The sequence below is a fragment of the Vombatus ursinus genome, unplaced genomic scaffold (genome assembly GCF_900497805.2).
Source record: "Vombatus ursinus unplaced genomic scaffold, bare-nosed wombat genome assembly UNPS02014874.1, whole genome shotgun sequence".
NCBI lineage: Eukaryota > Metazoa > Chordata > Mammalia > Diprotodontia > Vombatidae > Vombatus > Vombatus ursinus.
The window spans coordinates 15,154,743-15,169,058 of record NW_020954652.1 but is presented as its reverse complement, the minus strand read 5'-3'; the positions used below and the strand labels follow the sequence as shown (position 1 = coordinate 15,169,058).

The 14,316-nt window shown below is 34.6% G+C and overlaps 1 protein-coding gene across 1 annotated transcript in view; it reads left to right on the top strand.

Moving 5' to 3' along the window:
- Positions 1-6,172: 6,172 nt before the first annotated feature.
- OTOGL (otogelin like) overlaps positions 6,173-14,316 on the top strand; it is a 183,932-nt gene continuing 175,788 nt past the window's right edge. The window contains exons 1-4 of the mRNA XM_027842532.1: positions 6,173-6,251; positions 7,756-7,798; positions 9,991-10,039; positions 13,424-13,490. Of these exons, the coding sequence (XP_027698333.1) occupies positions 6,173-6,251; positions 7,756-7,798; positions 9,991-10,039; positions 13,424-13,490 (238 nt within the window). The remainder of the gene's footprint in view (positions 6,252-7,755; positions 7,799-9,990; positions 10,040-13,423; positions 13,491-14,316) is intronic.

Sequence of the window (14,316 nt, the reverse complement as noted above, 5' to 3'; positions counted from 1 at the left end):
GGGAAACCCAGGCAATGTGAAAACAAAAGACATAAATAAAAATCTATTTTTAAAAAGAAAAAAAAGAAAAGCAAATGAGAGAATTCCTAGTGTTTCACTAGCAGAGTGAAATAATGGTGGGAATAAAACTTATTAAATTCAATCTAAATTAATATAGCAGGAGTAAAACACACAGAGCTGGAAAAGTTTATGTTTCCCTGAATGATTTCCAAGTGGTATTTTTAGAAGCTCTTTGCACAGGACAGAAATATGAAATACAGTCCCACAAAGTGTTTCATTGCCTTTGTTTTTAATGTGGACTTTTGTGTCAAGTAGGTTGACATAGTTCAGTTTTTAAAGATCATATTCCATGTGGGAAAATGTGTCCTGCTCTCTTAGCAAGAAGGGCACTTTTTATTTACCACAATACAAGGCGGCTTCAGACTCCCCTGTTAATTTAATATCTTTTCACAAACTGGTTGTGGACTCATCTGTCTGCCAAACTCCCTTTGTAAGGTGGGAATGAAATACACAAGCTGTCAGCATAAGGTGGACAGTGAGGATTACATGAAGCAACAGTCATAGAGGCTTTCATCTAAATTAGCTCTTGGACCCCAGCTTCTGAGGGTAGATGACTCTGCTGGTAGTCAAGTCTTCTGCCTTTCATCTAATGGTTTCCTAAGGAAGTGAAAGAATGCTGGATATTTGTGCTTTTTATATTTTGGTTTTAAATTTTCTTTTTAAATTATGAACTTGACAAATAGACACAAACAGTAATGTTTCCATATAAAAAGAACAAAAGAGACATGTATGAAACTGTGACTCTTTTACATAGTTAAAAAAATTTTCTATACAAATTTAACAAAATAAAATCAATACTACTGTAATGTCTGCCTTTCTGAACCTTTTTCAGCTCTCTTCTATGTATATTTTAAACTTTTTTCTCTTTTGTTGTTATGAATTTGACAGATATCAATAAATATGAATATTCCCTTATACAAAGAAAGAAAAAGGGGATTGTATATTATAGTGTGAATCCCTATTATGTATATATTTTAAGTGCATGTTAAATTTAACATGGTTATTCCAATATACTGCTGTTATGCCAGTCTCCTGAATTTGTTACTAATCTCTTCTGTGTAGTTTTAAAACTGTTTCACTGATGCTCATTCCTTTCTTTTTTCCTTCCTTTTCTCATTTGATGAGGGGAATCATTAATAAAATGGAAGAATAATTAATAACTATAACTTAGAAGAACAGAAGATAGAAAATGCTATCCAAGTAATAGATTCTCTAAAAAATACAATGAAGGAATAAGAACTCAATAAATCTATTACATAACATGAAATATTATTATGAAATTAAAAAATTAAACATATGTAACAAAATGTAAAGCATCTACTATCATAAAGACTCACCTGAAAACCAAGTAGTGGAGAGGTAAATTAATTGTTATCAGACTTGTTGTAAAATCACGGAAGTATTAGAGAATCAGGAATCCCATGAATGTCATGCTTATCTGAACCAAAGGAGGGTTGAACACACACACACATATGCATGCATGTATGCATGTGCATGCACATACACACAGAGTTTGGTATAAAAATACATTAAGTTAATGAGGAAAAAGTTGGGGACAGGGTAAGGGGAAGGAAGAGTTCAAGAGATATTTAAAATTAGGGAAGGAATAGTCATAAGCCAAAAAACAAAACAACAAAACAAAAAAACCCCCAAAAAACAAAAACCAAAAGCCATCAGCTTTAGAAGTTGAATCATGAATCATGAAGGAGAGATTTAAAAAAGAGAAAGTGAAAGAACAAATTATTAGAATCTGGGCTTAGTGAAGAGAGAGCAGAGGAGAAGGAATAGATCTCTTCAATTATAGACTACTAGTGTTGATCAGAGTATGTCTGTTTCTCCATCTCCTTCTTTGAAAAAAGAGAGCTGAAAATTGAGAGGAAAGTATAAGAGGATATGATTAAGGAAAATGAACAATTAACAAGCATAATCACAAACGTGAATGGGATGAACTAACCAAAAGATGGAGGAGGATAGGAGACTAGATTAGAAAACAATTTCTACTAATGTTATCTACAAGAAACATACTTGAAACCTAAAGATTCACACACAGTAGAAATGAAAGAGTGGAGTATAATCTATTATGCTTCAGGTAAATTTTAAAGATCAGAAGCACTCATGACCATGGGTAAGGAAACAACAAAATAGACATGGTTAAAAGAGTAAATAGTGAACTACATTCTGCTTGATGGCAACATAGATAATAAAATAATAAAAATTTACATACATACATACATATGCACTGAATGGAAAAAATCTAAATATGTAAAGGAGAAGTTAATCAAATTATGAGGAGAAATGGATAGATAGAAATGGACATGAATGTGCTCTCTTCTGAACTAGACAAATGTAGAAAAAGATAATAAATAAAGATGTTAAAGACCTGAATAGAATTTTAGGGAAAAAATAGACAGATGAGTGATAGATAGAAAGACAAATAGAGCTTTTATTAAGCACTTGCTATGTGCCAGGAGTTGTGCTAAGCTCTGGGAATATAAATATAAACAAACAATCAAATGAGTCCCTGTCCCCAAGAACTTCTATTGGGGGAAGACATCACATAAAGGGGAGATGGAAAAGGGGGGGGGAGAAGTAGAACCATGTGGAGATGGTCAAGAAGTGGCATAGAAGAATGGTTCCAGGAAAGATCATGTAAAAACTTACCTATCAAATGACAGATCAATGACAATTATTCAATGGAAGAATAAAAGAACATGCATATTGTTGAGCTGTATATTATACCTTTACAAAAATTAACCATGTGTTATGGTAAACCTCATAAAGTAATGAAGAAATTGAGAAATATTAAATACATCCTTTACTGATCATGACATAATAAAAATTATAACTAATAAAGAGCATTTGAAGAAATAATTGAAGCATCAAGTAAGACCAAATAGTTTAACTATAATGAATATGTGAGTGAAAGAAAAATATGTAGTATCATCAATAAAATGAGACAACATATTCAAACTTTTGAGATACAATCCTTAGGAGACTTATCTCTAAATATTTTCACCACCACCATAACCAACAAAAAAGACAAAAAACAGATTGACAAATTAAGCATACAACTAAAAAATCCTACAAAAACAACAAATCAAAAACTCCAACTAAAGACAAAATTAGAAATTCTGAAAGCCAAAGAAACAAAATTGGAAAAAATAAGGAATTTATAAACAAAAATAAGATGTTTTTTGAAAAAAATAGATAAATCATTGCCTTATCTGATCAAAAAGGGTAACCAAATTGCTAATATCAAAAATTAAAAAAAGAGAATTCACAATAAGTGAAGAGAAAATTTTAAAAATTGGGTTGGACAGTCCTAGAGAGGATATTATTAATGACATTATCATTAATAATGATAATAATAATAAGTTCAGATTTCCACCTTCTTCTGAGATGGTAAATTTATACTCTATACAATTAATATAAGACAAAGGCTAACATTTTATAAAGAAGATCAGCACTGGAATCAGAAAGATAAGAATTCACATCCCTACTTTAACACATAGTGGCAATGTGGCAAATTATATAACTATTTAGTACTCCAGTCAACTCCCTAAAACTACAAGTTACAGATACAAATTTGCAAAAATTGGTGAACTTTCTACTCTGAGAGCTTTCTATACCTATAAAATTCCAAATCTGGATCAAAATTAATAATAAAAAAAGAATTAAAAGGACAGCCTTTTCTAATTTTCTAAACATCTATTTAAAACCTTTGAGTCAACTTTGAGAAATATCATTACCCTTAAAACAAACTTCAATGTACACTTAGGAATCAGTTGCTCATTTTCTGTTATGATCTTATATGTATTTGTTGGTGGTCTGGTAGATGCACATTTTAGACTAGATTAACATCATATCTATATACACATAAGCCAATTCAATTATTTTTACTAAGTGACCTGTCCCATATTAATCATTGTCTGATTATAATACCAATTTGATCATTAGTGACTGATTAATAGCCAATCCATCAATAGCAAATATCTACTGAATACTTATTATTTGCAAACCAGCCAGTCAAAACTATTGAACAAATTTGAGTTGCAATTGTGTGTCCATATGTATGAATTTCAATTATCTTATCTGTATGGCTTCTCATCTTCCCTGGACTTGCAAATGGGCAATTAGATGGCAAGAGAAAAGAAAAATTAAAAAATAAAACTTTATTTTCTGTTTACCTTTAAATTTTTTTATATTTATATTTTTTGCTTTTATATCATCTTCATTCTGGGTATCTCCTATACCCAGAGAACCATCCACTGAAACAAGGAATAAAAAAGAGAAAAAAGGAGTTCAGTAATCCTAATGATATATGGGTATATTGTAATCTAATCAAGCATATTAAACAAAATTAATACAAACTAATAAAAATGATAATATATTCAATATTTTATACCCATATCCTCCAGTTCTGCAGAGGTGGATGGGAGGTCTACATTTACATCATTGTAGTCATTGTATATATTGACTTTGATTCTGCATACTTCACTCTGATTTGGTTGATATAGATCTTTCTATGATTCTCTGAATTCTCTATATTCATTATGACTTATGAGATAGCAACATTTAATTACAGTAATATAGCACAGTTTCATTAGCTACTTCCCAATCAATGCAATATACTTTAAAACCTATTTTTTTTTTTTTTGCTCAGTAATTATTTACATTTATATACCTGGTGACGTAGAGATAGTGAGACACAGGAAGTGATGACACATTAAGACTAGAACATGGTAAAGTTGGCTGTGGGAAATTTCTCATAAATCATGAAGGTGTGTTGTGAAAAATATTTAGATGACAAATGAATCTTTAACTGAAAAAATTGGGCAACCACTGAAGAAAAGTAAGAAACAAATTCTGTTGTTTTACAAAGGAGATTGGCAGTTCCTTGTCTAGTATTATGTCAGGGTATAAGGCCTGTGTGAAGGTGGATTAATTCCTTATTTACTTTGTCCTCATCTATAAAATGCAATTAATAATAATTCAGGAGGATCATCAATTCAGTAACAGGAAATATGTACATTTCACCCTATTGTGCTTAATATTCATTAGAGTTATCTGTCTTGTCTCTAAGAGTCTCATTGTGAAATGCTATATAGATATCTTACAAGGATACATGAAATTCAAAGAGCTTCCCAGAGAAGAATGACTGATAAAAGATTATTATTGTGTTATTTAGCTACTCATTTTGGAGAATGGAAAAGTGAAGTGCACAATAGAGAAGTCTGGATGAAGATTAGGTGAGTTGCTTAATTTTTTGTTTTTTTTTTTCCCAAGGTAAAGGATTTCTCTTATGGTTATAGAGGAGTTCCAGTCTGCCTCCATGAAGGAGTCAATGGAACAAAATCACAGATCCTCAGAACGTTGAAGTAAAAATGATTGACGTAAGTCTCTTTTAATGGTTTCATGTTTCACTGATGGAGGTAGGAAAGAAATATCTATAGAAGCAGACTAAAGCATTTGTACACTTGACTCCATGTTGGCTCTAGAGATGGAAATGGTTGCATTTTACATTAATTCTTTGCTAGCTTCTTTCTAAAGCTACTTGGAGTATTCTAGAAAAGCATTGTCGAGAGATCAACTTAAAGGTTTCCGTAGCTTTTTCAAAAAAGGACAACAGTGAGTTTCATGCATTCAGTCCTTGAAACCCACAGAAATGGACTAATATTTGGTAAGATGATTCTCATAGCATCACGAGGAAGCAACAGCTTGCTTTTTTTCATTCAAATGTTATAAAAGATTGATTTAGTCCCTCTAAAAAAAGAGCAAGATTTTCAGGGGTGTGTGTGAGTGTGTGTGTGTGTGTGTGTGTGTGTGTGTGTGTGTGTGTGTGTAACTAATACGGGCTTAGGTAAAGAGTCACCATGCATCATTAATGAGAGACACTCAGCCGGAGGAGTTGCAGGCAAGATTTCAAAAGGTCCTGAAGTTGTGTGGAGTTAGGGGCCCTGGCATTTCTTTTTCTTTTTCTTGTTTACTGTGTTGTTTCATATCCATGTTCATAAGTATTTAAATACACCATAAAGACAGAGACTTCTAAGATGCCCTCATAGCCAAGGCCAACAATTTGGATATATTTTTCTGGGTGAGAGGCTGAACTGAAATGAACATTGTGGGAAAAGTCAATTTAATGATACCTTGGTGTATTTTCATCATTCACACCCTGCTGTTTTCCTTGCAAGGTAAGCACTTCTAGTTAATTATTATCTTTGTTTTATTGTATTATTTTTGTTTTGTAATTAATCAGAAATAGTTCTGGGTTTTCTCCCCTTACACTTCAAAATGATTTTTAAAAAATCAGAGGAGATGAGGAAAAAAAACATAAAGTATCTCTGAAAACCTTTATAATGATTTTTCATTCAGACAATTAGAGACCTCTGTTTTCCTCTTCAGTTTGCTAACATTCTTATCATAAACCCATTTTTTGCTTTATTGTCAGAAGTTCTGGTCTTTTGTGGTTGTTGTTATTGTTGTTGAGTTTTGTTTTGTTTTGTTTTTTTGATTGTTTTATAATAACTATATGGGTTTTGGGTTTTTTTGGCTTTGTCCAGACTTGTAATTTCATTGTGTGGGTAACTCCTGGTACAAAAACCTCTTTCAATGATATAGATCAGCAGCTTATCTTTAACTTATACTTTTAGGGAGTTTCCTGATACTGAAAGGTTCAACAGTCAGTACATGTCAAAGGCAGGATCTGAATTCTGATCTTTCTCATTATAAGATTTGACATCTATGGCCACTTCACTATGTTGCCTCTTAAGAGCTGTTAACTTTTAGTAAAAAAAATTCTAAGTTAAATGTGTGGCAATTAAGTATTTGTCTCTTCTCAGCACTACGACTCTAGTTGTGTAAGGGTGTTTTAAGAAAGATAATTATTGAAATTGTGTTGGACAATGCTCAATATTGTTTTATTTATTAAATTTTCTTTCCTAAAAATAATAGTAAAGGTAAATCATATTTAAATCATAAGGCAAATCATATTTAGTATTAGATTTTTTCCCTTTCTACAAAAGTGATGTATATTTACTTTGAACATATAGGGACGAGGGGAAGAATCAGTAGGCTACAAAAGATCAATTAAGCTCACAGGTTTATAGCTGGGAAGGCACCTTAGAAATCATTGTGCTCAATCCCCTCATTTCACATTTGAGGAAACTGAGGCTTAGAAACTGTAAGTGACTTATTCAAGATCACACAGGAAATAAGTAGGAGAACTGGAGTTTGAACCCAGGCCCGCTGACTATAAATCCCCCCCTTCCACTGTAAAACACTGTGTTGGATCTTCTACCTTATAAATGGGTTCACTTTTACATCTAAGGGCTACAGAGCATATCTGTATCTAGATCTAAAAGTAACTTGAGATGTCACAGATTCTCACAGAATTTTATAATTAGAAAGGACTTTAGAGGCCATCTAAGCTTTATCTAATGCATGAATTCTTTCTATTTTAGCTTTATCTGGGAGGGAAAGCTTTGGTAAAACTCCTCTGGTTAAAAAGTGATATAAAAATATTCCCATCTTATATACTCTCCTTTAATGAAGGCAATCTTAGTTGTAAAAGGTAGTTAAAATAATATCCCATTAAGGAGTCTAAAAAAAGAAAACAATGAACAATCTCTCTCTCTCTCTCTCTCTCTCTCTCTCTCTTTCCTTTCCATTTATTTTTTTGCACTTTTTTTCCTTTAGGAGGATCTTTCTTTGCTTCCTCCATCTTGACAAAAGCATCAAAGTGAGTATTATTATTCTTTTATGTAAGTTTAAAAGTCAAAGTGATTAAATTGGGCAAAGCTAAGTTTACACACTTAATTTTGGATGGATTTAATCATGTAACTCTATAAAAGAAATTTTACATAAAAATACTTCTTGGAAACATTCCCCCTGTTTTAAAAATCAACAGCCATTTGCTTATTTGTGAAACCAAACATCATAGGGTCATAGGAGCTTAGGTTTAGAGCTGAAAGGGCTCTCAGAGGTAATTTGGTTAAAACTTCTCACTTTGTAGCTGAAGAAACTCAAGTCCAAGAATATTAAATGACTTGCCCTCTGTCCCATGACAGGGTTTGAACCAATGTCCCCAGACTCCAGAACCAGTGCTTTATATTTCTCTTTATTATAATTTCCAAAGAGACATTCTTGGTAATTCCAAATAGCTAAACACATTAGGAAGGTAGCATCTCGTAATGTCATTCACTCAATAAAATACATTTTATTAGTAACTTTTTTTTACACATCATAATCATTTATGGAAGAAAAAGGGTCTTCCTACTTTTGTGACACAGAAAACAATGAGGCGAGACATGTATTGCAGCAGCCAAATTTGGTCATGCATGCCACATTCTGTCCTTGTGGTTCCCCCTCCCCCGTCTCCCGCCATAAGGAGCAGGGTGTGTTTCATTATCTGTTATCTGGAACCTTCACTGGTTTTCAGTTACTCAGTTTGGTTTCCTTTTAGTGACTTTTCACTTACATTGTTGTAGTCACTGTAAATACTGTTCTATCAGTGCTTCAGTCCTTTTGATTATTCTAGTCTATAACAATTTATACTTCCCCCTTTTCCTCATAATTTCTCGTACTTGTCATTTCTTATTGCACAATCACACTCCATTACATTTATATGCCATAGTTGTTGGGTTTTTTTTTTTTTAGCCATTTCCCACTCAATTGGTATCCACTCTGTTTCTATTTTGTTGTTTCCTTCAAGAGTGCTGCTGTAAATCACTGGGTAGGTATTGGCTTTTGGCTCCAGCTTTTCACTTTCTTGAAGTATATGCCCAGTAGTGGCATTTGCTTTTAGACTACTTTCAGCCACTGTGCTCCTTCTGTCTCATTATTGATGGATACATTGGCATTATATGTTTATCCCTGCTCAAGTACATGTATGGATGTGTGCGGATGTGGGTACTCCCTCCAGTTATGTATGTAGCAATCCATCTATGTCTCCCTAGCCTTGGGTACGATCCATGGCTGTGTCCTCCAATAAATCCTTAACAGAGAGTGCGCTCAATCTGCTGGGAGCCTCCTTCTAGCTCTCAACATCAAATGAACACCTGTGGATCACACTTTCTTAATGATTATCCCTCCATTTGCTATATGACTGGCCCAGTCATAGATCTCTTAAATGACATCCTTTACAATCCTTCCAGTGTGTGATACATTATAGGTACCTGATAAATATTTTTGATCTATTGTTTCTCTTGAGCAATTTTTCATTTGGAATGTGTTACAGACTACAAATATACACCATCCCATGCCCAAAATAAACCATGTTTTTAATCACTCTTTCTAATAAAAGTTCAATGAATGAAATGCCCTTCAGAGAAAAACATGGTTCTAGCAGGAACCACAAAATATGATTTCTAGACTAAATTGAGCTTCTTAGTGAAGAGCTGGATTTTTATTTACAATTATAGACAAATACCATCAATTCACAATCTTATTTCTTTACTTACATTTATTCTAGTATTAAGTTTCTGAGGCTAAAACTAAAGAATTAAGTTCCATTTGGGGGGGGAATAAATATGTTCTTTCAAAATACAATGTTTATCAACCCACAGAGTTCCCTAAAGTCATAGGGATAGAATTGTCTTAGCTTTGGTACAATAGCATTATTCTAATTTTTAAAATTCCATTATCCCCAAACACAAGGTTCCTCCCTAACAGGGAGTTTATATTAGAGGCAAGAGAGGTTTGTGGACGATCTCAAATTTTGTAAAATGACACAGCCCCAGCCTCCCAAGCCAGCTCCTCAAATCCTCCCTTCCCCTCCCCCAACAATCGACCTTTTAAACGTTAACCCAAGAAAGACCTCTTTGATAAAGTGATGGAAATCAGGAGGAAAAACAGCAGCTCCCTCTTGGGAAAGGCTTGTTCAGGTTGCTTAGGGACCTGTGATTATACAAGATCTTTTCTGTTTTCTTCCAGAAACCAATTTAATGCAATTCGACAGAAAAGAACTCCCCTTGCAGCCCAGGTAGGTAGGTAGGTCATGCTTCCAACCCAGAAAGAGACTGAGAAATAATCCCTTCCCCGATGGAACTCCGCTGTCACTCTGACAATGAAGTCTTTGTGACTCACAACAAGACAGGTGAAAGGAGGAAGAGGCAAAGCTTTTTTGTGGGTTCTTTGCTGAAATTCTCAAATTCATATTCAACTTTCAATGATTTGGAGCAAAATGGCTTACAGGACTTATCTGCCCAGCCTCCCTGCTGATTAATTCACATGCTCCTGGAAAACAGAGCTCTGATGGTTAGATACTGATGGAAAGAAAGATTCAGAAATAGTGTGGTAATTAAGGGAACAATGGACAATGAAAGAGTAGACATGCTTTCTTGCAAATGGGATAGTTGTGAGCTATGGTGGTTTCCCAGGATGAGGGCTGCACTTCTCCAGGGGGTTATTATTATTATTATTTTGCTGAAAGGTAATTTGGTACAGTGGAAAGAGAACTTTTTGGGTCAGAATAAAATAGTTAGTGTTTACATAGCTTCTTAAAGTTTTCAAAGCACTTTATATATAGCATTTGATCCTCACGACCCTGGGAGGTAGGTGATATTATTAACCCCATTTTCCAGATGAGAAAACTGAGGCTGAAAGAAGTAAAGTGACTTACCCAGGGTTATGCAACCATCAAATATCTGAAGGAGGAGCTGAACTCATGTCTTTCTAACTCTACGACCAGTAGTTCATCCATTAAGACACCTTGCTGCCTCAGTTAGAGTTGAGTTTAAGTCTCACTTTAGATGCTGATTACCAAGGTGACCTTGGTTAAGTCAGTTCACCTCCTTGGGCTTCAGTTTCCTCTTCTGTAAAATGAGGGGTTTGGGTTAGATGATTTCTGAGACCTTTTCCAGTTTTAGCTCTAGGAACCAATGAACTACAGTCTTGTCAAGATGGTACCAAGAACTCAAATTCAACTCAATTCAACAAATGCTTTTTATAGAGCATCATATAAAGTACTAGGGGAGAAGCAAGGTGGGTCTAAAAGTGGATCCTTTTCCTCATGGATTTGAAAGTCTAATAGTAGGTTATGATGTGGACATAATTGACTAAATACATGAGAAATAAACCCCCACAGTGCTATGCAAGGGTGGAGAGGGAGAAGATTCCCATTGATGAGATTAGAAGAGGGTTCATGGAGGAAGTGACTTTTAACTGGAGTTGAAAGAATGATGAGGAGTAGGAAACAAGGCCATTTCTAGCTTAGGGAATAGTGGGAGCAGCACCATGAAGAATTCACAGGCAATGCTCAGGGTATAAAGAGTTGTCCAGGTTGGCTGGAGCATAGAATTCCTATTGGGAAGTGGGCAAAAAGATGTTAATTGTTTATGTGGCTTCAGATTTTGATGTTTAGAACCTTTTAACACCATCCTACATTCTATACCTTAATATATTAAGTATCTGATTATCTCAAGTCTATTTAGTGTGGAAATCCTATTGTACAACATTCTTAGGCCACGTGGTAAGGTCATAGGAAAGTCAGAATTCTAACCTACAATTTTCATCTGTGGCTTTTTGGAGTCTTACCTTTTCCATTGAGGCGGTGGAGTATTGTAGATAGACGTCCAGGTTTGGAATCAGGAAACAAGAATTTGTTAAGTGCCTACTATGTTCTAGATTGTGTATTTTACAAATATTATTTTATTTGGGCACTTTTACAAATATTATTTCATTTGACCCTTGCAATAATACTTTGAAATAGGTACTATGATGATCCTTATTTTACAGTTGAAGAACCTGAGTCAGACAGAGGTTAAGTGACTTGCCCAGGGTCACACAGCTAGTAACTGTCTGATGCCAGGTTTGAATTCATGTCTGACTCCAGTCCCAGTACTCTCACTGCTATGGTACCTAGCTGCAAGATTCTCACTCCCCTTCATCACCTCATGGAATCCTGCCTCTAGCTTAAGGCGGAGAGTAATACACTAGCTTTTTATCATTCAGCAGCCCTGAATGGTGTGGAGTTTGATAGTTGGGAGGTGACTAGAATTAAAGGGGACTTTTTAAGAAAGAACTGAGGCACTAAAATTTTGATCCTTTTAGCAGGAGGACAAAGTGTGTTCAAAGATTAGATTTCATCTTAGAATGGAGGCATTTTGCTTAGTTAGATTTTATTCATCAGAACTTTGATCAGTGTAGTCAGTGGTTATGGACTAAAAGTTATTAGCCAGCCTCTGTCAATGAGAGATTTAAATTAACTGTTGGGTGGGGAAGACCAAAAGAACCTAGGAACTACCTCAGCCAGCAAATACTGGATCTCCTTGCCAAGCAGAGAGATAGAGCAGCCAATGGCAACACTAAGACAGAATGTCAGCCTGTTGGCACATAGGAAACGTTTAATAAATACTTTTCTTCAATTCATTCATTTGTTCTTGGAGTAAAATGGTAGATGATTATGAATGCTGTCGTCTTAAAAATCAGTGAGAAGCAATGGAGGGCAAAAAGAGTTTATAGAAATCTTGATAAGAGACAAAGTGAAGTCAGATCATGAACAAGATATTTAGAGATGAAACTAGAAAGAAGAAAATGAACAGATGAACTTTGGGTTTGGGGTCACCTAGCTAGTAAGCATTTGATGTATAATTCAAACCTAGGTATCTCCTGACTGTAAGTCCAACACACTTTGTATGGGAGGGAAGAGTGAAGAATAAGTATTTATATAGCACCTACTATGTGCCAGGCACTATACTAAGTGCTTTATTACAAATATTATCTTATTTGATCCTCACAGCAGCCCTGAAAGATAGGTTATACTTATATTCATTTTGTAATTGAGGAAACTGAGGCAAACAGAGGTTAAATGATTCATCCAGAGTCACACAGCTAAGTGCCTGAGGCTGAATTTAAACTCAAGTCTTTCTGACTACAGACCAAGTACTCTATCCACTGCACCACCAGCTGTTTCTAACTTTATGCTCTACCATACCACCTGGTAGATTTATTATGCACACAGATTCTTACAGAATCTTTGACTTTGTGCACAATGGGTTCCTAGAAAACACATACTTATGAGCATATAATAATGATAATTATATCAATAACATTCAAATAGTGTTTACTATATGCCAGCTTTCTTTTGACAGATGAAGAAACTGAGGCCCAGCATGGAGCAGTGACTTGGTCATTGTCACTCAAGTGATAACCATCTGGCCCAGGGTCTCTGAATCCAAATCCAGAATTCTTTAATCATTAAATACCATCACCTTTAATGGTGAAATTGAACATAATTATTACATAATCTAGTTATAAATTAGCTAAATTAGATAATAGAAGAGGAACTGTTTTGCTATCTTCAGAAGAAATGTGTAATAGAATTGGAAAGTACAATTATTTCACTTTTTCTTTCTCTATTCCAAAGTTCAAAGAGTCAAATTCGAGGAATTATCTTTATGAAGTTGCTATTCGAGGAAGGAGCCAATCAGCAGGTCAGTGTTTTATTTTTATTTCTTCTTCTCAGTATGCAATGAAAGCCTTGGCTTCTTTACTGTTCCCATTTTACATATGGTGGGACTGAGTTGGGGAGACAAAGTGATGGAAAGAGGAATAGCCGTTTAAATACCCTTCCCGCTGAGTACTCTATGTGACTTAATTTTCAGTGACTCAGTGAAAATGGTAAGACAAATACGATGTTTTTTCAAGTAAAGAAAAGATGAATGGATAGCAAGAATCTGCCCTTTATGAAGTGTTGCCACCTTGCATTTTTTCCTACCAACCCAAAGGCCAGAATTCAGATATTCTACATTTTTAGAGGTACCTGGAATTTAATTTGTGTAATAGATGAGAAAGATATTCTAATCCTTGAGCTTTGAATGATCCTTACTCTTTGCTTTTATGTTTGCTATTTGACAGAAATAACACAATTGGATAAGGGCTGCCATTTGTAAGAGGAGAAGCTTATGTTTCATTCATTTCATGAGATCTTTTGTACAGATTTTTGTTTGCCTTTTTATTTTGAAACATTGGCCCATTTGAAAAGGTATTAATTTTACAAATAGTTTATTAGTGAACAGGTATCTCTAAAAGATAAAGCACATATGGATTTAAGAACTTGCGATAGGGACTGGATCTGACTTCATTGGTACTGAGAGCTCCTGGCAGAAGAATTCCCTCTCCCAAAGCAGGTTGGCAACTTCTCTGCCAATTTAGTCTTGAGAGTTGCCTAGATCACTGAGAGGCAAAAGGTCTTGCCCAAGGTCACATAGCCATTATGGGTTACAGGCGTGACTTGAACCCAGTTCTTTGGGGATAAGA